At 38.4% G+C, this 23,575-nt stretch overlaps 2 protein-coding genes across 3 annotated transcripts in view; both read left to right on the forward strand.

Moving 5' to 3' along the window:
* The window catches only part of RABGAP1L (RAB GTPase activating protein 1 like), a 542,116-nt gene that overhangs the window by 187,865 nt on the left and 330,676 nt on the right, over window positions 1–23,575 (forward strand). The gene's annotated exons all lie outside the window — the stretch shown is intronic.
* GPR52 (G protein-coupled receptor 52) lies at window positions 2,968–4,945 on the forward strand. Its single transcript, XM_039484977.1, has one exon. The coding sequence runs from the start codon at window positions 2,983–2,985 to the stop codon at window positions 4,066–4,068; it is 1,086 nt and encodes a 361-aa protein (XP_039340911.1). The 5' UTR covers window positions 2,968–2,982; the 3' UTR covers window positions 4,069–4,945.

The raw sequence follows: 23,575 nt of genomic DNA on the forward strand, positions 1-23,575 counted from the left end.
TTTAGGGACTTATTTTAATTTACCCCTTTAAAATCAATTGGTAACTCCCCTCATTTTTTTTTACATTAAACTAAAACAAATAATTGATTAATGTTAAATCACTTAAACATTTTAGAAGCAATAAATGTTATATTCATTCTTAACAAATACTGTGAGAATAACTTTCTCAACATTGTATTTAGGTATTGCAGTAGATAATGCTGTATACTCCATAAATATACTGTGCTGAGACGTCTGCATATCTAGACATAATAGAGCAAATTAATTAGATAGTTAGAGCCTTAATTTTAAATGTCTTTGCATTTGGGTATTTATTTTGGATCTTAAACATTGCTTAAATGTATTTTTTATGATTTTGTAGTTACATTAATGTGTCTACATTTGTCTTGTTTAAATAGTTCAGTAATTTAATTGATAAGAGGATAGAAGCTGATTTTAAACTTTTACAGATCAAAATAGAACAGCATATTTTTGATTTTTAAAAGAATCAGTTTGACTTTATGAAGGTTAGCACTTATTTGTTTAATAATTAATAGGTCTTTCCTGCCAATAAGGATTACATTACTGCTGACTTGCTTTAACTGGTGATTGTTATAGTAATATTATGGTAGTTTCTATGTGGTATGCAAAGGTACATCTATGAATAATTTCATGTTTTGCTAATCTGCAGGATATAACCCTGTGGAAGTACTAGAAGGGAAGCCTCTTTCAGAAGTTTCCAAATACAATTAATATATTATAGGGAAATGGTCAGTTCCATTGTCTTAATTTGTCATTCTTATTTGCCTCTTGCTGTGTAAGCCTGCATTGTGCCTGGCAACTGTTACCTAGTGACAATTTCAGCTGCCTTAGCCATTGGCTGTGCTGTTGATTGGGGCAGAAGGACCGAGTCACCTTTCCGATAGTGAGTTCTTCTGCATCAGCTAAGGATAAAGAGGAGCAGCAGGCTCAGGTGCAAGCAATAATTTTGAGAGAGAATGTGAGGAATAGTGACAGCATCCTTGTAACTGCCTCACAGTAAATAGGACTTCTGTATCAAGCTGTTCACCATAGCAGCTGATAAGAATGAACATAGGTGAGAAACATTGGTTTATTGCTGTAGCAAGAGAATTTTTTTAATAAGTAGTAATTTTGTAACAGATTAAATTACTTATAGACAGAGAGAATGAACAACTGGCAAGTGTTTTGGGGATGTTATAAAATCAAAAAGAACCTTCTGTACAGCATGATGGTGCACCTTGGAAAATTAACTTCAAAAGAATGCTTTCTATCAAACTACTGCATCAGAAGTGGAGAAAATGTTTCTTTTCTAGTGAATGAAATTCCTTCAGAAGGAGCAGTGAAGACTATCAAAAGCATCAGTGAGATATTAGTACTTTTAAAGGGACATTAAACAAATGCTAATATCTACATGACCTTGGAAATCTTTTTATTTGGATTGATTCGTTCTTGTCTGCCTCTTCCTAATCTCAGGAATTCTAGGATTAAAGATATTTTTAGTATTTCTGGTTTTTTTTTAAAACAAGACTGTGTACATTTAGTAACCAAGCTAGTGGTCCTTGCACTAATCAAGCAGTTACTAAAAATGAATACAGAAGAGGCTTTCTTTAACGTATGGCTGCTCCATAACCGCAAATACAATTAACAGGTAATGTCCAGCTATTAGAAGATCTGGTTTTTAAAGCAGTGATTTATCATGCTAATCGTCTAATAAAAACAGAAAGTCTGTGGCAGCCTAGAAGATGAAGCTGAATGACAGAATAATGGAGTAAACAATGGCAGCTTTTCTAGTCTGATCAGCATTTCATTAGCTTCACAGCAGAATGCAGATGGAAGTTTCTGTTCTTGTTGTATGGAGCTTGTGAAAGGATTCAGGTGTTGCTAGAGAGGTGAGAAATATCATGGATATACCCATGAACTTCACTGTACTGATCCACTGAGCAGATATGGCATTATTTCTAAGAAAATTATTTTTGATTATCACTGCTGAAATGAAATGCAAGAAGGATTTATTTTGTCTGTGAGGACCTTGGATTGTGCTGCTGACATTGATAGTTGTAGTGGACCGTAACTGTTTAAAAGAGTTTTGAATACTGACTTAAAGCTCCAAAATTTTGTGCTTACATTTTTCTGATTTTTAAGTGATTACACATGATCTTCCTCAGTGTACAGATAGATGTATGTTTTCCTTCCTGGGAGTCAGAGGACAAACCTGGCTTTCCCCATACCCTTCTCCCTCCAAATAAAATTCATTATTCATACACAAACTGTGGTGAGTCTATTGGAATTGCCCTGGACAGAAATGTTTTCCTTACCTCTCTAATGAATAGAATATATGAAGCAAAGATCTCCTGAACGGAGCCAAAAGACACAGCACAATACAGTGAACTTTTCCTTGGTTTTCCAGACATTTTGTGGTTTAATTATTTAAATTAACATAAAACATTAATTCGTTTCTAAAGATTGCTGATTCATGAAACCTGTGTTGTATTGAGACATTTTCCTCTTTTTATTATTTGTATTTTTCTAGCTAATTCCAAAGAAACTGCCTTTCTCAGGAAAAAACAATCACAGAATTTCTTTTGAGGCAACTGACTTTTTCCTGTCTCTCCCCCTCCTCTGCCTTTTTTGTTTGTTCGTCTGTTTTTATTTTCATCTTCCACAAATACAGTAAAAAGAGCCTGTTTTCTTTAGAAGTGCCTTGTGTTTGATAAAGATGGATCAAGAGCACCGGAGGAAACCTGTCAGTGGCCTTTTTTCTTCTTTCTGGCTTTTTTTTTCTTTCCTCAAAGCTAAGGTGTGTCAAAGTGTTGCATTGATGCTGAAGAAACATCAACAGCGATGAGACTGTAACCTCCCTGAGAGAAGCGCTGGCCGTGTCTACAAAAAGAGATCATGAGACTCTGAAGCAGAGTTTAGCTGATGTTGGGCAGGTCACCTGCTCACCATAGCTCTGATTGCAGAGTTCCCTAATCCCAAACCATGAACCACTCCAGATGGACTGAATGGAGGACTCTGAACATGAGCAGTAGCATTGTGAATGTATCTGAGCATCTCTCTTGTCCGCTAGGATTTGGCCACTACAATGCAGTTGACATCTGCATCCTTGAGACAATCGTTATTGTTTTGCTAACATTTTTAATTATTGCTGGTAATTTAACTGTAATATTTGTCTTTCACTGTGCTCCGCTTTTACATCATTATACCACCAGCTATTTTATTCAGACCATGGCCTATGCTGATCTTTTTGTTGGAGTTAGCTGCCTGGTTCCTACCTTATCATTGCTTCACTACTCTACAGGTGTCCATGAGTCCTTGACTTGTCAGGTTTTTGGATATATCATCTCTGTCCTGAAGAGTGTCTCCATGGCATGTCTTGCTTGCATCAGTGTTGACCGCTATCTTGCTATTACAAAACCTCTCTCCTATAATCAACTGGTCACGCCTTGTCGCTTGAGAATCTGTATCATTTTGATCTGGATATACTCTTGTCTGATCTTCTTACCTTCCTTTTTTGGTTGGGGAAAACCTGGTTACCATGGTGATATTTTTGAATGGTGTGCTATCTCCTGGCTCACCAATGCTTATTTTACTGGCTTTATTGTGTGCTTACTATATGCTCCAGCTGCTTTGGTAATCTGCTTCACATATTTCCACATCTTCAAAATTTGCCGGCAGCACACCAAAGAGATAAATGACCGGAGAGCTCGTTTTCCTAGCCATGAAGTGGATGCTGCTGGAGAGACTGGGCACAGCCCTGACCGCCGCTATGCCATGGTTTTATTTCGGATAACCAGTGTGTTTTACATGCTTTGGCTCCCTTATATCATATACTTTCTGCTGGAGAGCTCTAGGGTGCTGGATAATCCAGCACTTTCCTTCTTAACAACATGGCTTGCTATAAGCAATAGTTTCTGCAACTGTGTGATATATAGCCTCTCCAACAGTGTTTTCAGGCTGGGACTCCGGAGACTGTCAGAGACAATATGTTCATCTTGTATGTGTTTAAAAGACAAGGATGTACGGGACCCCAAACCTAGAAAACGGGCTAATTCCTGCTCCATTTAAAGAAAACTGGGACAACTAATGAAATGCAATCTGACATTGAGTTTGGATAGCATTTGATACATCTGGAAATTTGCCACAACAGAAATATTTACTTGAATAGCTCCTATGACATGAGATGTGGGTTTGGAAGTGATTCGTAATAAAGGAAAAGGTTGCTATTAAAGGGCACTGAAAGGGTACACAAATTATTTTGAATATGGGTCTTGTGAAATTGTGTGGTGGTATGACAGAAATTTAACAGAAGATGAAAGAAATCAATATCTCATATCTTCCGCAAGGCATGAAATAACAGGCGCACTTCAAAGCAGGCCCCCCTTAGGATAAATTAGTGACTTATTAATTTATTTTTCCTTGTAGAAAAATTGTCATATATGTGGCAAGATATACAGTAGTCTCTCGCATTAAAATAAACTTTTTTAAACACAGTGGGTGGCTCTTCATAAATGATATCAACAGAGGGTGCATAATAAATGTTGGAATGTAACAATCAGCTGCACATAGTCTTTGCTTGTGTTTTGTACTATTTTCAGTTGTACAAATATCCTCTAAACCCCTCCCCCCCGACCCCCCATACAAATTAAAGAAACGGATGGGTACACTTTTTGGATAAAGTTAAAGTTTTATTTTTTGCATTTCTAGTGCAGCTTCCACAAAGCCTGCTTCCCCCGTCCCCCCCATTTCCATTTTTTACATGCCCTGCACCCTGGGTTCCATTATTCAGAAGCGACTTAGTTAATGAAGGAGCCTGTCAGATAAACATAATTTCAAATAACTTCTTCTTCAGAAAATTCAGGCTATTTTTACTAGCTTGATGATTTCACTCACCATATTCTAATAAGTTTTACAAACTTTGTTCTCTAGATCCTGCTGAATTAGCACACAGTATTGATGTGATGTCCTTTAGGATGTACTAAAGCTTTTCCTTTAACGGTTACACAAATAATCCTAATGCAAATATGATTACCACACACAGCAGTGTAACATCACTGCTCAGTGAATTGAAATTTTTTTTAATGGAAAATAACTTTTCTGTGGGGTCTGAATAGCTTACTGTTGTAGCTGCCAATCCTTTGTATGAACTTAGCTTGCACATATTGTATTTTTTTTAAAAAGAAAATGTAAAGTATGTGGTCTGTGCCTAATGTTTCATAGCATATGGAGTAGGTCAATTTTAAGTCTACAGGATTTAAAAAAATAATTACTTGCTCTAAGAGAAATACTTTTGTGCAGTTATTAAATAGATATTTATTAGAGGAGGAGGTGGAGAGACAATTTAGTATAAAATACAGATAAGAGCCTCCGTATTGCCTTTTGTATTGCCTTTCAGGTTCACCGCTTAAATAAAATACTTTGCAAGGGCACTACTTGTGTAATAAATTGCCTGGGGTTCAGATATAGTATGACAAGTAGTGAAATATTTTAAATATTATTTTTGACGCAAGGTGCAGATGGTGGTTTGTTTTGTTTTTTAAAAAGGCCTAACTATTGCTCCTCTTAACAGCTGTGCTATAGTTCCTTATTTTACCAAAATGCATATAATGAAATTGTGCCTATGACTTTTCATAACAGAAGTCAACCCTCTTTGCACACCAATGATTTGACTACAGTAATCCCTTTAAAAATAAAAATGTATGCACTGTTTTATTGAGGTGGTTCTGAACCCCTGTCCATTTTTTAAAACTGTAAGAAAAGTAAGAAAAAATAAAAAGAATAAAGTAGTATTATGTATGTCAAAACCAGACTTGGATTTAGTTCCCTGATGATGCTCTCTGTTCTCCGAAAGTCCAAATGGGTGACAGCTAAGGAATTAGAATAAAAAAAAAACCCCAACACTTTAATTTTTGTGTTTTTTTGCTTTCCCTACATCGTGTGTCTGTCATTGTTTCTAATATTGTGTATTGGTGAGGCAGGTTTAAGTGCCACTTGGAACTTCCCTCTAGTCTAGCTAATCTTATTTGGGGTTGATAATTACCCCAGATTAATACTCCAGATAAAATTTGAGAGGAATTCCTTGGTACCTTTGTCTTTACCCCGTATATCTCATAGTTGTTTAGACAGATGAACCTATTCCTTCCCTTCTGAAGACAACGGATGAAATTTTTAAAAGTGCTTAAGTGGTTTAGTTCTATTTTTAAAAGAGTTTTAGGCATTTTGGTGCCTACATCTCATTGAAAGAGAGTGAGATTTAGGCTCATAAGTGTCCAGAGTGGGTAAAAATCTATTTAAAAAGAACTCAAAATAAAAGTTTATTTAAATTAATGTTTTATTTTTAAAAACCTTTTAAAAATGGCTTATGTTAAGGCCTAAATTTACTATAATCTATTAAAATAATTTAAATAAATAAAAGAAAAATGCTGCTTTAATGAGCCCTCCTCAAATTTTAATGAGTTAATGAATTCAGGTTTTTTATGATACAGAGAATCAGGTGGAAAATCTCTAACTTTTGCAGTCAATTAAGCTTTATAAAGTCACAATACTGCATTCAGTATCTATATTATTTTTAATCTTTGCAATTGAGTGAATGCTAGTATTTACATTTAGTTTCAATTACTGCTGAGCAGAAAATCTTTTGCCTTAATTAATTTTGTTTTCAGTTTATCTAGCAGATGAAGAGAAAATATTTTCTTCATTTGGACTAATTCATTCAAAACTGAGAAACCAACCTGGAGTTGAAAAAACAGGAAAGCATGTTTTCATCCAATTTATGAATTAAAAACCAGGTGTGAGAGAGAATTAGATCTATTAAGTCTAAAAGTTGAAGGACAAGGGGCCAGATTTTCAAAAGTATTTAGGTACCTAAATATGCAGATAGGCTCCTAGTGGGATTTTGAAAAGTACCTAACCAGGTTAGATGCCTATCAGCACTGTTGGCCCCCAGATACCTTTTTTTTTTTTCCTGGTCACCATAGTCCAGATTTCCAATCTGACAATTCACTAACTACAATTTATACATCTGTTAGTCTTAAATGCAAAACTAGTTGATAAACGTATGTATTCAGCACATTTAAAGTAGTTTTATTTTATTGATAAACAATTTTAAAATGTTTTTCTTGTTCATTTTTAAATTAATTCCAGTTGCCATCCAAATGTAAATCAACATAAATCTGGAGCAAAAAATTAATAATCTACTAAAAAATGCATCATTAACCATTTTCTAATAATAAGGAAATAATTAAGAATATGAATAAATGTATGTTAAACTATACAATTGTTTAAATAAGTGTGTATAAATACATGGTATTCTCCTGTTAGCAAAAAGTACCACATTTAGTGTAAAGGTTATATTTATTTGCGATCAATATGTTTTAATGGTTGTACCAACCAATGAGAACAAACCTTTCTTTAGGAAAATGACTAAAGTATAAATGCAAAGCAGGGTTAAAATCAATGATTTCTTGCTGATGTAAATAATGATTAAAATTGGTGATTTAAATCAATCCACCTTGTAAATGCCTGAATCATTTTTGAAAATGGGATTAAGATCCTTCTGAAAATTTTACTCAGTGGATATTTCATAGATATTCCCAAGTGTTCTGTAGTGAATGGAATCAAGCTTTGGTCTTCACGCTGCAGCTAGTTTTGCTAAACTCTACATGGTGATTCTTTCACCTTTTTGGGGAAGTGTAACCTGTTTATTGGCCTAAAACCAGTCTGTGCCCACATACTCATAATTCAGCTTGTAGTTAAGGCTGCCTATGGGAGGGTGAAGTAGCAGTATGCCAGTCTCTAATGAAAGAAACTAATTTTTTAAGTTTAAGAAGGGAGAGAACTAGAGTACCTATTGCCAAAGTCTCAGGTTACTAGTTTTGGTATGCATCACAGTGGTTCAAGTCTTAAAGGTGACTTGAAGAGGGTCTTTGCCTCTTCGTTCTTATTTACTGATAGTGTAGTATTAAGATAGTTCAAAAGGGTTTGATTTCTAAAATAAATGAATGTTTTGGGGTTTTTAACCTTCAAATATCAACCCTCCTTAGGGGACCAGAAGATGTGGTTTAGGAGATTTTACAGCACCTACTTCAAAGGAATTGAATAGATGTTGCTTGTTTGGTATTTGTGACATGATAAACAAGCTATATCTTGAGTCATCTGCAAAATTTGTTAAGTGAAACATGATAGACAAAACCTGAATCTATAATGTAAATAAACAGGAAAAAAATATTTTCTGGCAGTTTTAGTTACAATATAAAAATGTAACAAAATCACAGATTAACCTCTTTTCCTTAGTAGGTTACCTGTAATTGTGTGTGGTGATATTAAGCAACTTAACAAACCTCTTAAATCACTACTTTAGCTCAAAATGCTTTCTATTATTTTTAACGTCTTTTTGATTTTCTCTAAATCTATTTGTTATGAGTCATTATAACCGAAAAAGTGCCTGACAACTATATAAGGGACAACTATATAAGGACTTGCAGGATTGATATAAAAAAAAGGTTTTTCTTCAGATTTACTACTGCCTTTTTTAATTAGTTTGCCTACTGTTTACCATCATTTGAGTATGCAAAATTGTGTGCTAGCAATGTGACTCTTGCATTTGAGGCTTTGGGTTTTTGATTATGATGCTTATCCAGCCCTTTATAATTATTTCCATGGGTGAGTAGCCTGCATGCTCTGTGAGCCTCTAGGGTATATCAGCTACAATTAAACTGCTTTTATTCCAGAGAATTTCCTCTAGCTGATTTCATCTTTTTATGGCTGCTAGTCCTGATCCATTCTCAGAAGCAAACTTGGATCCCACCCAGCCTAAGTAAAACTAAAGGTAGGGGATGCCCTAAGCCTTGTCAGTATATCCCAGATATGCAGGAAATGGCAGCCAAGAAATAAAATAAAAAGCTCATTTAACTATGTTCCCTGGCTTGTCCCACCTATGTCACACATAGCAGCTTCATAACTCCATGCTCTTCAATTGGATACTCTTCCCCTTCATACTTTTCTCTGACCTTCCTGTCAACCCAGTCAACGAGCCCTATATGTGACCTACTGAAGTTTATGGAAGCCAGAAAGCTGCATAACTTCTCTTCTAAACAGGGCCATACGATCTAGATGTGCTATTGTTTTATTGAGATTAGAATGAAATCTTTAAAAAAGAGGAAACATATTGAAGGTCTGCTTGTTTTCTTGAAAGACAGTTTCCAGTTGTACAATTGGAATTCCACTGCAGCAATGACAAGGTGGGGAAAAGCAAATTACATATTGCATAGATATTAACTGGGAAAAGGTGTTTAATTGACCCTGTACATACTGATGACTAACTGTGGGTATTTTTAAATAAGGTAATAAGAGTTACCAGTTATTCAGCAAATTACAGAAATGTCTTAAAGTTGAACAAATCTTTTACTTTTCAAAAATAATATTAGGGCTTGTCTACACTGGCAATTAACAGCGCTGCAACTTTCTTGCTCAGGGGAGTGAAAAAACACGCCCCTGAGCACAGCAAGTTGCAGCGCTGTAAAGCGCCAGTGTAGACCGTGCCCCAGCACTGGGAGCTGTGCCCTTCATTGAGGGGTTTTTTTTAGTTTTTTTTAAGAGCGCTGCAACTGCCCAAGGCAAATTACTATATTTTTACTATAGCAAATTTTTACTATATTTAACAAATTTTTACTATAGCACCACAGGTGTTCATGATGGTTTACAGATCTAGGGACTAATTCACTTCTGCTAGCAGCGCCCTCGCTGCAAGCCATCTTTGTGCAAATAGCAGTGGAGAGGAAAGTTCTTTTGCATATGAAGCCAGTCTTCCGTCATATAAGAGCGCAAAACTTAGCCATACTGAACGTCTGTTTGGAGAGCTGGCTGGAACTCTGTTACCTAGCAGTTAGAATTCTGAGCTGGTGCTCCACCGTAGAGATACTACAGCAGAATGTATATCAGGTGGTTTGCCTTTGCTCCTTGTCCAATGAGCAGAATCTGTGATACTTACCTCCCCATCCCTCTTCTCAGCCTTTGGAGAGATCAGCTGTGGGAAAGATTCTCTAAAGGCCAGTTGTAGGAGGAGTAGGTCAGAACTCCTCCTGAATACACCGATGTCCCCACTCAATGGGAAATCACTTTGTTTCCTTCTTTCTGGTCCCTGCTTTCTCTTTCTTGAAGTTACATGAGTTTACTGCAGCCTTAGACTGCAGGAACCTCTATGTTGGAGTGGAGTCGGGAGGGGTGGATATTCTGAATGCTGGATGGGAGTAGGGCATTCATTTGCTTATGTAGGTTCTGGAGATGGGGCTGCTGTGGAGATATTACCTCACCCACCATGTCTTGGAATCTGTCAGACTGGTTGCTGAACTTTCTAACTTGTGAATTAACAACCAGTAGGTCCCTTACTGCTATGTGCCAGAATATTGGTCAAAGTCTGGCCTGTAAAGCAAGCATGGCTACCTATAATTTTTACTTATTTTTAAGTTTGCTCCTCTGAAGAAGGGGTTCTCTAATAAAGGAATTCTCTGTAAGGTTTGCATAAAGGTTTGTCTTTTCCTTAGCATGCATTGGAGGGTTCTACAGGAGGCTTAACTCCTTTTGATGGACAAAAGGAAGTACAGTAGATATTTCTTATTATGTCAGTCAGGCAACTGCCCAATTTGTCTCGTGTCCTGATTTTCCACAAAGTCTCTCAGTATGATGATCTCACATTCTTGCATGTGAAAACCAGATTAAGGAGAAAGCTCTGATTTATTTTCTTCTTAAATTTATTCCGTTGTTGCAATTTCTGTTTCTTTGTTAACTGTAAGTCACATAAAAGTCTTGTTAATGGAATACTCCTCACTTCCATGTGCCTACAGACCTTTTGAAATAAAGATAAAAATAAAATGTAGGAAATAACAGTACAAATATTAACCAAATAAATCAAGATGTCCACCCAAGTCATAAAATCAACGTGGTTAGTAAAATGAACATTAAAACCCCTCCCTGTGCCATCAGAATGCTGGAGTCCTCTGAAACATTTTAGGAAATGGCTCACAATAATAAAAAATTAGCTGCTAAAGCAAAAAATTAGAATGAAAAGGTTGAAATGAGGATGTGTCCTGTACTGCAGGTTAAGCAAAGCAAAATTGCTTACATTTATTTATGAGATTCCCCTTGTGCAAATGTGTATAGATTGCATATATTGTGCCATGGCGTTTGCTATTCCATTTCTCCTGAGTATTTGTATTCTCCTGAGTATTTGAATCTGATTTTACATTTAGTATGAAAGAAGATATGTGAAGATTGGCTTCTGCTTAGGTGCAATTGATGCCTTTGAGGGTGAAAAGGATTTGAGCCTCAGAGGGGGGAAAAAGAGTGGAAGATTCTCTCAAATCACTAGTGAGTCTGAGAGTTAGAAGGGAGTTGCTCTTTAAATAACATCACATCCTCCCTTCCTTTCCTCTAACACTGCGGAAATCCTTCTGTTAATTGTGATCAAGGCTCCCTGAATTTTTGAGTGTTGAGGGAGCAGAGTCTGGGAGAAGGGAGAAAAGCACTGTACACAACAGAACTTTGTTCTCCAGCAAACCCATGGGAAAATACAGGCAAGAATTAATGCTTACTATTTCACAATTAATTCCTGTGGATTCCTGGTGTAGAACTTCAAACTCCACTCAAGGAGTAGTTTGTAGTACGGTAGGATGCAAGGACAATGCAGCTTTTTCAGCCAGGCTGACTTAGGAGGTAGGGGGAAGGTGGGACAAAGAATGCCTCAGCCCCCTATGGATTCCATGAGATCAGTGTGATTTTTATCATCTCCGGACAAATGCAGACTTGGCCCCTCTCTGCAGTGCCAAACCCCATCCACTTGAGAAGAATGTGACACATTCTGAGGCAATACAAATATATATGGTTACTTAAGGCATGCCCACATTTTGATTGTATTGTTGTTTTTCTTTTCTCCCCTTTGTTCTTGTTCCCTTCTATAAATATTTAATTTGAAAAGGAAGATAGAAATGAGTGAATATTATTGAAATTGAATGAATAAATAATGAATTATTGTGAGCATCATGGAAGTGGTCAGTTTTCAGGAGACATTTAAATAAAAAGTAGGGTAGGGTGTTCCATGTGTTGGTAATTGCATGGAAAAAGGCATGGACCTGCAACTATGTTGAATTCTCACGCGCCTCAGATGTGAACCTGCACCCAGTTATAGGAGTTTTTTTATTATGAGTATGCAACCTTTTAAAGTATTATCCAATTTGTGTGTTTTATATTTAAATTGTTTTTTCCCCAGACTTTGCTTCTGGCAGTTCTCCTTGTTTGACTTCTAAGTTTAGAATTGTAAACGGACAAATGATATTTTTCAGTGAATAGGCAAATTTGCCCTGACCTATGAAAGGCATGTAGAGTACCCACAGGGCTTGGAATGTTTATTAACCAATTAAATTGTTCATTTTCCTGTTAGCTATTTTATTATAGGAGAATAAGTAATAGGATTTGTGTATTAAGGCAAAAAAATTAACAAGTCTACAACTGAGCTGCTCTTAATCTCTCGCATGAATTTATTGCAGCAAACAATTTTTATATTTGAAAGAATTCATTGGAGTAATAGTGATGGGCCAAATAGTGGCTTCCCGTGGGTAAACCCTCAGAGGCAGGAAAATTGTACAAATTCTTAGTTAATGCTAATACAGTTGAGGGTACCATATTTTTGTTTTGGTTCTCTTCCCTGTTTCAATCAAATGAATTCCAAGCACAAATTAAGTGTCACCTTTTGGCCATGTCGCAAAATCACTGGGTCTGTGTGTCTACCATCTGGCCTGCAGACTAGAAAGTTGCGGCCAGGCCCAGCACCACCATTGTCTTGGTGGCAGATCCCATCATCGAGTTCAGTATTGGACTCGGTGCTGATGCCTCTCCTGGTACCAAGTGGCAGTGTCTCATTTGATGCTGATTCCCCACTCCTCTTTGGCACCAAATTTGCCACCTTGTTGGGCTTCAGATGAGTCTGACCGTAAGTTTGCCTCATCGGGGCTCGCTCCCCCATTGTCACCACAGAACCTCTTGGTAAAGGGAATTCATATCTTCCTGTATCTAGACGATTGGTTATTGAGTGGCAAGTCCAGAGGGGAAGTCCTCTCTTTTGTTCACATCACTCTACATCTACTCGATCATCTAGGACTCATCCTGAACCCGGGAAGGCAACATTGGTTCCAGTGTTTCAGTGTTTCAGTGAATCGAGTTCATTATGGCCCAGATAGACTCAAAAAGTTCAAGATTGTTTCTACCGACCAAGTGATCCAAGGCAATCTGCTACCTATGTTGGAGCTGCAGTCTCATTCCTCAACTACAGCTCAGGTATATGCGGGCTGTGGTTGCTAGGCCACATGCACGCAGGTAGTTCAATATGCCAGGCTGCGCCTGCATCCTATTCAGACGTGACTGAAATTGGTCTGTTTTTTGGACATGCTGGTCTGACTACCTCCAATGATGCTGATCTCCTTACAGGGTGGGTGATTCAGGACAATGAGTGTCAGGGTGTTCCTTTCACTTGGCCTCAACTGACCAGGACTATAGTCACTGATGGCTCCTTAATAGGTTGGGGAGTCCATCTGGACTTGCTGAAAATTCAAGGCCTCTTGTCAGAACAGGAAGCTTCTCTGCAGATCAATGTCATGGAGCTTCATGCTATCTACAGTGCATCTCAGACCTTTCAGGATCACATTGGGGCTCAGCGGTTCTCATACTCCCTGACAATGCCATCACAATATATTATGTGAACAGGTAGCAGGAAGCACACTTCAACCTGCTTTGTCAGGAGACAGTCAGGTTTTGGCAGTTTTGCACTGGGGGAAACATTATGCCCATGGCCAATCACTTGTCTGGAATCCACAGTCACCTGATGGATCACCTCAGCAGGAATTTCTGTCTGAATCACAAGTAGTCTTTGAAGCTCAGTGTCCAGCAGTTGGTCTATATTTGCAGTTTGTGGTATCCCAATGATCGATCTGTTGCCTCTCATAGCAAACAAGGAATACTGGCTTGTAGCTATTTTATTATAGGAGAATAAGTAATAGGATTTGTGTATTAAGGCAAAAAAATTGCCTTAATACACAGGGACGTCTCCCTGTGACGTCTCGGTCTGGGCTCCCTGATGGATGCTTTTCACCTGCATTGGGAATCAGCACCTCTGTTTGCCTTGTCTCTGATTCCGGTCATCCTGCAGGTCATTCTCAAGGTGAAATTGGGCCCTGCCAAGCTTATTCTCACTGCTTCAGTGTGTCTGAGACCTCCTCGCATTATTGGTTGGCCCCCTTGTCCCTTCTTTTTCATCCTGACCTCCTAACTCAGCATCATGGTCAGGCTTGGCTGCCTGCATCTCACAGCGCGGATGCTGCATAGTTAGATAAGGAGGAAGGATGTTCAGAGGCAGTCTGGGGCAGGTCTTGCTTACCAGTAGAAAGTCCTCCACCAAGGCTGCCTATTCAGCCATGTGGAAGTGGTTCTCATTATGGTCATTATAGCCTGGGAAGTTCAACCAATCCTGGCTTGTATCCAGGACATCTTACTTGGAGTAATTGGTTAACACCTTCAGTCTTTTGGTCTTGCACTTAATTCACTGAGAGTGCTCCTGACGGTGATTTCAATCCAGGGGAAGTCAGTGTGTTCAAACCCCATAGCAGTGAAGTTCTTGAAAGGAGTCTTTCATCTCCACCTATTGGTTAGTGAGCTGGTTCCTTTGTGGGACTTCAATATTATTTTAGCAGCTCTCATGGGATTTCCATTTGAGCCTCTGGCAACTTCATCTTACTCTCTTCTGTGTCAGAAAACTGCCTTTCTTGTTGCAGTAACATCTGCAAGGAGAGAGTGCAAGTTTCAGGCTTTGATGGTGGCGAACTCCTTACATGCCTTTTTCCAAAGACAAAGTAATCCTGCAGGTGCACCCTAAGTTTTTATCTAAGGTGGTTTCCCAATTTTGCTTGAATCAAGTTATATATCTGCCAGTGTTCTTCCCTAAGCTGCATTCAACCCCAGAGGAGCAGTGTCTTCACACATTAGATGACAGGCAATGTTTAGCTTTTTATCTGGAGAGAACTAAACTCACCTTGTCTGTTTCATATGCAGCTCAAATGAAGCTCAAATGAGGGGCCAAGCAGTCTCTTCACAAACAGTATCCAGGTGGATAACTTCCTGTCTCATGACAGAGTACAAAGTAGACTAGGCTACAACTCCTTGGAGGTATGACCTCATTCTACAAGAGCTCAAGTCACATCAATGGCTTTTCTAAATGATATTCCTATATTGGACATTTGCAGAGTGGCTGCTTGGTCCTCTGTGCATACTTTTTGCAAACCACCATGCCATTGCAGCTGCTCCAGATCAGATGCAAACTTGGGAAGGCAGTCCTCCTTTAAAAAAGACTCTGACCCCCCACCTGCTGTGAGCATAGGCGCCAACTTCCCCTTTTTCACGTGGGTGCTCGACCCCTCCCTGCCCCCACTCCACCTCTTCAATGAGGCCCTGCCCCTGCCCTGCCTCTTTCCACCTCTGTCCCACCCCCCTTCCCCAGAGTCCCTGCCCCAACTTTCTGGCTCCAGTGTGCAGGGTGTGCATCCCACACAGCATACACATCTGCATCACGTCTCATTTTCCCAGGTCTCATTGGAACCACCAAAGTTAGAGAGATCCCAGCAACTAAATTCCTTAATCACCAAAGCAATAATCCTGGTCATCCATAACAAAAGCTGTTGAGAGATCATGTGTGACTAAAAATGGCCAAGTGGCTTTCACCATGCCTTAGTGGGTTACAGCTGAGGATGCCAGATTCGGGACAAACTGCTGAGAAACAGGGCAGACTCACCTCAGACTGGTAGTTATTTTATCATTAGATATACCAAGCCAGTAACAAAAGTAAACTTCTGTCTTACCACACTGGTTAACAAGAAGTCAAAATGTCATCTCCTTAGGCATCCCAGCCCTTGTTTCACCATCCAGATGCTAGACTTTCTGATGAGTTGTTATTGAAAACCAATTTAATCAAAAAAAGGATGGTTCTGATCTCAAGAGATCAGCCCTGTAGCCAGGTCAATATATAACTCAGATATTACCCAAAAATCACACTGCTGCCAATCTTTTACTAACTGAAATCTAAAGGTTTATTTAAAAGAGAAAAGAAGAGGCGAGTTAAAATAGTCAATAGATCATATACATACAATAATGGCCAATGTTCTTATTTCAGGTTGGTAGCAGTGATGTTATAGACTGCAGCTTGTAAAGTCACAGGGGCAGCCATTGGCCATTTGGAGGCTAAGTCGTCCACAGGAAGACTCACAGGGCAGGAGGAGTTTCTTCTATAGCCTATAGTTAGAGCAAAGTGTCCTTTAATGGGCCATCATACTTGAATAGTCCATTCACAATGTGCTGGCTAGACTGGCTGTAAATTACCTTATGGGTGTTACCCCAGGAACAACACATTTAACATATAGATACATAACCAATATTCATAACGTCAGATACAGTGATGATACCTGGATTTAAACAGGATAATCATCTTTATTATATCATAACTTTTCCATGACACCTTACATGATATACTTTGTACAACTTTTGTTGCAGTTGTCCAACAGTGGCAATATCAATGATATACATGGTCATATTTCAATCATCACAGTGGCTACCACATTTTAGAAACAGCAGAGGATCTTTCAAATCCTTAACCAGTGCACTCTCCATTCAAATAGAAGGCCACAACACAGACTGGGACCCATCCTCCATGTTGTTAGTATTGCGGTCTGTGTAGCTGAAAATAGAGTTTAGTATGGTGTGAACGTATACCTTCACGACAATAGAGCCATGGCTAGACATTTGTAGTGGAGGGAGGGGGCTTTGTCTTTATATCAGTCTTTTTCTGTTTGCAGTTTATCTGCTGATAGGATGGAGTTTAAAAGACACATGTTCAGTCCTTCTTTCTCTAGATTGTCTGACTTTCTCAGTGTCCAGTCCCTGAATGGTTAAATCATGAAGATCTAGTTCTGTTCTGAATTCTGGTTTCCTGTGTTGCAGTTTAGAGTGCCATTGGACCTTCAGGCTAGCCTGAGTCGTCTTTCTCTTGTTTATGAATTCAAGATGTTGAAAGAATGGGAAAATGTCAAAAGAAATCACAGCTTAAAATAGTGAAGCTTCCATGTTTAAATTATTTCATGACTTAAAACATCCTGTTCATGTTCTTGTAGAAGGATGCATGTGACTAGACAGATACCAGCAACACCCTGGGAACTTGTAAAACTATTTTTTATTCTTCTTTCTAAAATTAATTCTTTTGAGACCAAAAGGAACATATTCTATATTAGACAAAATATACTCTTGCACAGTGAATCTTAAAGTTTCAGGTGTATACTTCGATAATGTCTCTTCTTTTGGCTGTTTTCCTGGGAGCCTTATTTAAAAAAAAAAAAAGAAATAATCTACGGTGGTGCCCCAAAGAAAAAATGGCCTTGCCATGCTTTTGTTGACTTACCCAATGGTGGATTAAAATATACTAAGGGTAAAATGACTGGAAATACACATGTATGCAGTGTAATTGTAGCCATGTTGTCCCAGGATATTATAGACAAGGTGTGTGAGGTAATACCTCTTATTGGAACAACTTTTGTTGGTGAGAGAGACAAGTTTTTGAACCACACTGAGCTCTTCGTGAGGTTGTTTAAACTGTAGTTGTTAGCAATTTCATTGCTACCCTCAATCCTTTATTTCTGTGGTCTCATGCCACAGGAGCCTTTTAAAGATCTTAAACTTGCCACTTCGTACATCTTTTTGAACACCTATATTTAAGGTTGCAAAATGGTTTCCACTAACTCTTTTCAGATGCTCATAACTTTCTGAAAATTCCTTTTGGGCTGCAGTTTCCATGCTTGGAATTTCATTCTAACCACATATTCTGCATGGGTAATGGAAGGGTAATGCTTTAGAGGGATACATGAGAAATGCCAGATTTTTTCCTATGGATATTATATGTCAACTCAATTAATTTTTTTTGCACTTATTCAAACACAGTGAAATTCCTAAACAAAATCTTGAACAAAAGGTTTTAAAATTGTATATATCCAAAACCCGATACTACACATTTCTTACAGAAATCCTACAATTGCAATCAATCGAAACCTTACCAAGTTTGGAAATGAATAGTTAAGAGATCTTGGAATTTGGTATTACTGTAGTATCTCAAGGTCTCTGAGATCAGGGCCCCACTGTACAAGCACATAGTGTGATGCAATCCCTGCCCCAAAGAGCATGCATTCTAAATAGACAAGACAAAGGGAAACAGAAGTAGACGAATCTTGCCTAAATTCACATTGCTGATCAGTGGCCAAGTAGGGTCTATAATCCTGATCTCCTGGCTCCCAGTCCAGTTCTTTCTCCACTAGATTACACATCTCATATTACATTTTATCTCTCATGATCACCCTGCCTCATGTGTGCCATCCACCCAACCTTAACTCTGCTCCCTAAAATTTGTAAAAATATATGGAAAGGTGAAAGTAAACTACTCCTGATTTATGCTATGGTTGACCTGTGAATCAGAATCAAGTATGTATTACAGATTTTTATATAGAGGTACTATTCATTGTTGTATGTAGGTATGCAGAAACCACATACCTATTAGTTTGCATAGTGAATATAAGCATAGGGTGCCTTAAACCCCTTCTAATTTCAGTGGTAAGCCTTTACTTTACTGTAGTCATTTGCTCATGTTACATATGTAAGCATTAATCTACTACAATATGGATTTAAGAGCAGCAAATGAGAGATCTGTCTGTACATTATCCAACTCTAAAGGTATTTTTACAGGGCAGTTGCAAAAGATGTGGATACTGTACTTGATTACATGAAAAATTGCAGCACTAAGTATCAAGTAAACTAGAGAAATGTATACATGGTTTGACATAAAAAGGAGTTGATCTCCCACAACTTTTTCTTTATTGACACTGTTTTCCCTGTTAAAATATTATGTATATTGTCTCTCTTTTCCTCTGCAAGATGTTTCTTCTTCCAGTTTTCAAGTGTTGAAGATGTATGCACCAGCAAAAATTTGCTTCTTTACAACCATGTGTATATTAATTCAAGAGATATCAGTTAAAAAGTCAATACAACTCTGCAACATTTTCAATAATTTAGATTATTTTAATGTGGCCTTTTCTTAACATAGATATTTATCACTTACAAAATGATGCTTTCTTTACACATCAAATCTCCCATTATCTTTAGTGGGAGTCTTAGATGTGCAAGGAATCTTAGGTTAGTGGGTTTGCATGTCCAGTTTTTAGTTCTAGATTTTAATCAGAGTAATATCTAAAGCGCCAATCCTTCAAACACTTAGTCTGTTGCATAACTTACTTATGAGCAGTCCCATTATAATTAAGAGGAATGCATAGAAGCTTTAATAACTGTACTATTTGTATAGGATTATCATGAGCATAATTATGCATCTGCTTAAGTGTTTGCATGGTTGGGCTGAAGAGGATATATAACATGTTCAGCAAAATCTTATGTCTAACCCCTACTTCATTCTTGATTGAAACTATTAAAATCCACAGTACAATAAAGAAAAAATGGAAAGTATGCTGTAGCTCCAGTTTGCCACATGATATCTAAAACTTTGCATTTTCATGACAAGCAGATTAATTACCCGTGACTTTACATTTAGGATAACTTGATTATTTTTTCTTGTTATAAATGTAAGTTTCTCAAAGAAGAGATGAGACTTGTAACAAAATTGTGCTGCTTTACTGGACTACCAAAGTCCTTAATACAGTAACTCCTCACTTAACATTGTAGTTATGTTCCTGAAAAATGCGGCTTTAAGCAAAACAATGTTAAGCGAATCCAATTTCCCCATAAGAATTAATGTAAATAGGGGGGGTTAGGTTCCAGGGACATTTTTTTTTGCCAATCAAAAGTTTATTTATTTGTGTGTGTGTGTGTGTGTGTGTGTGTATGTATGTGTGTGTATATATATATATATATACACATACACACACTCACACACTCTCTCTCTCTCTGTATATAAGTTTTAAACAATTTAATACTGTACACAGCAATGATGATTGTGAAGCTTGGTTGAGGTGGTGAAGTCAGAGGGTGGGATATTTCCCATGGAATGCCTTACTACTAGATGATGAACTAGCAATTGGCTGAGCCCTCAAGGGTTAACTCATTGTTAATGTAACGTCACAATCTACAAGGCAGCACGAATGGAGGGAGAGGAGACAGCATGGCAGACAGACAGAGACACACACCGTGTGTGTGTGTGTGTGTGTGAGAGAGAGAGAGAGAGATGCGCATTTCCCCTTTAAATACGCTGACCCCCCACTCTTAAGTACACTGCCTTGTCAAGCTAATCAGCAAGCTGAGAGGCAGCTGCTGCCAGGAAGCTCCCTCTGTCCTGAGCCCTGTCGTGTGTCCCCCCAACTCTATGGAGATGGGGTAAGCGGGGTGCAGGAGCAGGGGGGAGGGGGACACCCTGACATTAGCCCCCCCACACACACAGCAAGCAGGAGGCTCAGGGAGCAGCTCCAAAGCTAGGGTGACCAGACAGCAAGTGTGAAAAATTAGGATGGGGGTGGGGAGTAATAGGAGCCTATATAAGAAAAAGACCCAAAAATCGGGACTGGCCCTATAAAATCAGGACATCTGGTCACCCTATCCAAAGCAGAGGGCAGGAGCAGCACATGGCAGTGTCGGGAGGACAGCTGAATTGCCGGCAATTGATAGCCTGTTGGGCGGCTGCTGCACAGGGAACTTATGGGAGCGGGGAGCTGATGGGGAGCTGCCGGTCCACCATGGTTCCAAGCCCCCACCAGCTAGCTGCAACGGGCTGCCAAACAGTGCACAAACCTGCAAACAGTGGACAAATCAGGCGGCTGCCAAACGCACAAGCTTAAACGAGCATGTTTCCTAACTGATCAGCAACGTAACAACGTTAACCGGGACAAGTTTAAGTGAGGAGTTACTGTACATGTTTACTATATAGTATATGGGTAACACACCAAAAAGAGCATAACTCTTCTAACAGGACATTGTTCTAGAGTTGATATATTTCTGTGACACAAAGAGCACACTGATTTATCAATATAATTACAATCTTTTGTATTTGTGATTCTATAGAAATAGTCCAATGATTAATACTATAGCATACTGTTCTCATTTGTAATTAAACAGTATATTGAACATTCTGAATTTCATTTTTGGAAGTGTAATATGAGCACATATAAAGAAACTCATGGTCCTAGAATATTATACAAGCAATCTATTTATAACTTTAATTATTATTTATTTGTTTTTATTACTCAGATGACTTAAAACTATAAAACTTCACAGTTAATGAACATATCTCAGAAAAAAAGGTTGTGTAATAACTATATTTGACAGTCGAATAGCTAGGATTTTCATATTTCTCTGCTGGGAGGACTTTGTTCTTATGCAATCTAGTCAATGGTATCCATTTACTATATAAACTGGGGCTCTTTAGGGGTAGTGATCTTATTTTAGATTCAGACATTTATGTCCCCTCTTTCTTTAAAGTAATGAGAACTTTGTGCTGGTGAAAGGGGCCAGTGTAATGTAATCATGTATGGGGAAACAGACAGAGCTCTTGGAATAGGCCTGCTTTGGGGCAACAAAGCCCCCCTCAGTTAGATGGGAGAGATCAAAGGGAGTTGGTCAAGTGAGGCCAACGGAGTGTGATCATGAAAAAAGTAAAATGTGCCAGAGGAGGAAACTATTGGGGTGGGGACACTGAGCGGGGAACCCCTCACAGTGATAGGAAAGGAGCCGTCTTTCCCTCAGAGTGATGGAAAAGAAGCCAGTTTCTGTAGGAGTGATGGGGACCCTGGACAGGCCTCTCCATGGAAAATGGACTTCCTTTCAGGAGAGGGTAGGGGTGCAGGAGGCCACAAAGAAACAGAAGCCAGCTAAGTACATGGGACAAATTGAAAAACGGAATGCACAGGATGAGGTCAGAGGTGTGATAGTGGTGTTCACCAAACAGAGAACCTGAAAGTGAAAGGGGCCAGCTTATTTGAATTGGAAAAGTGGGTCCACAAGGAACAGAAGGCCTGCCTCCTTGGGTGAGAGAGGGGCCACAGGACTAGAAATCAGTTAATTGTGTGGGCAACAAAAGAGGAACCAGAGTGAAGGTGAAAGAACCAATGAGCAGAGAACTCTGGACTACACCCACAGCTTTTTGAAGTGGTCCAAGGAATCGGTAGACGTTACCCAGAGGAATTTGGTCCAGATACATGAAACAATTATCCACAGCATCAATTTCCATGGTCCATTCAGTCCTTGGCATTTCTGCTGTGATTATCATTACTGGATGCTAATCATGGTGGGTGATTTCTGGTAACTGAACTGAGAATACCAACTCATTTTATGAAGCAACAGAATACACAACAGCCCCTGAATGGCAATGACTTTGATGTACAACCTTTATTTTAACATCACATCTGAGCCTTAAAATCTTGCAATCTTGAGATTCTGGCTCAGCTTTGTTAGCTAAGCTGTCTGCATGCCTTTATTAATACATAAAGTATATTGGTTTAAGAGGGCAGTGTGCTCTCTTCCAAAAATAGCATGTGAAGACTTAGCATTTTGAGGGAAATATATTTTCTATGTCTCTTCGAAGAAGTGTGATGATATTTTTCCACATAAACTAAGTTATGAAATGGTAGTGAACAGGCTGGAAACATTCCCTATAACATCTCAATCCTCCATCATTTCATTAGCAAGATCTTTTTCAAATAAACTGGACAGATCTTCTGTGGAATTTTTGGGGGTCACCAGCATTACTAGACAGTTTGTGTTGCAAGTGTTCATAAAGATCTCTGTAGTGGGCAAAATAGGTGGAACTAGAAGGGGGAACTGCTGGGATTGCTGCTTACCCAAGCTAGAGAAAGGAGGGAGCCACCCCACAGCTGTTAACAGGAGATGAGGAGCTATATTCCCACCTACTTTAACCTGTCTGCATCACTGAGTTGTTGTAATGATATGTTCAGCTGTAGCTTCCGGATGAATCATCCGGATATATAACATGTAGGAATTCACAAAAGCCCTTTTTTGTTAGCTGGTGTCTTCAGATTTGTCACAGAGAAAGATTATAAATTTAATTTGGCTTGTTGGCTCACTAAGCAATATTCAGTTTAATTTATATTCTTTTCAGTTTGAAATTTTTGTGTTAATTGCTCTCATGTTAAATCATAATTTGTATGACATAATACTGAATACTTAAAAGTTTAAATGAAATCTCTAATGCAATCTTGTAAGAAGAGTACCTCATTTCAGGAAAGCAGCATGTTCATTTGTGTATGAGAGGCTGTAAATATTCAAAGAATATTAAGTTGTTACTTAATACTGAATATTATTTCGAAACTTTTTTGTCACATAAGTAGATGAGTTAACATGGCCTTTTGGTTACCAGAAATGGTTCTACTTATTTTTGTGGAAAATGAATTAAAAGCTGTAGTAGGGCTAGACTACTATATGTGATTATAGGATTGTGCAATAGGCAAAAATAAGTTTATACCAGTTGTATTATTAATAGACTGCGTGC

Source organism: Mauremys reevesii, linkage group 8 (assembly GCF_016161935.1).
Source record: "Mauremys reevesii isolate NIE-2019 linkage group 8, ASM1616193v1, whole genome shotgun sequence".
In the NCBI taxonomy this organism is placed as follows: domain Eukaryota; kingdom Metazoa; phylum Chordata; order Testudines; family Geoemydidae; genus Mauremys; species Mauremys reevesii.

Excerpts from the sequence above, each read along its gene's own strand:
- GPR52 (XM_039484977.1), top strand. The coding sequence starts at position 2,983 with ATGAACCACTCCAGATGGACTGAATGGAGGACTCTGAACATGAGCAGT.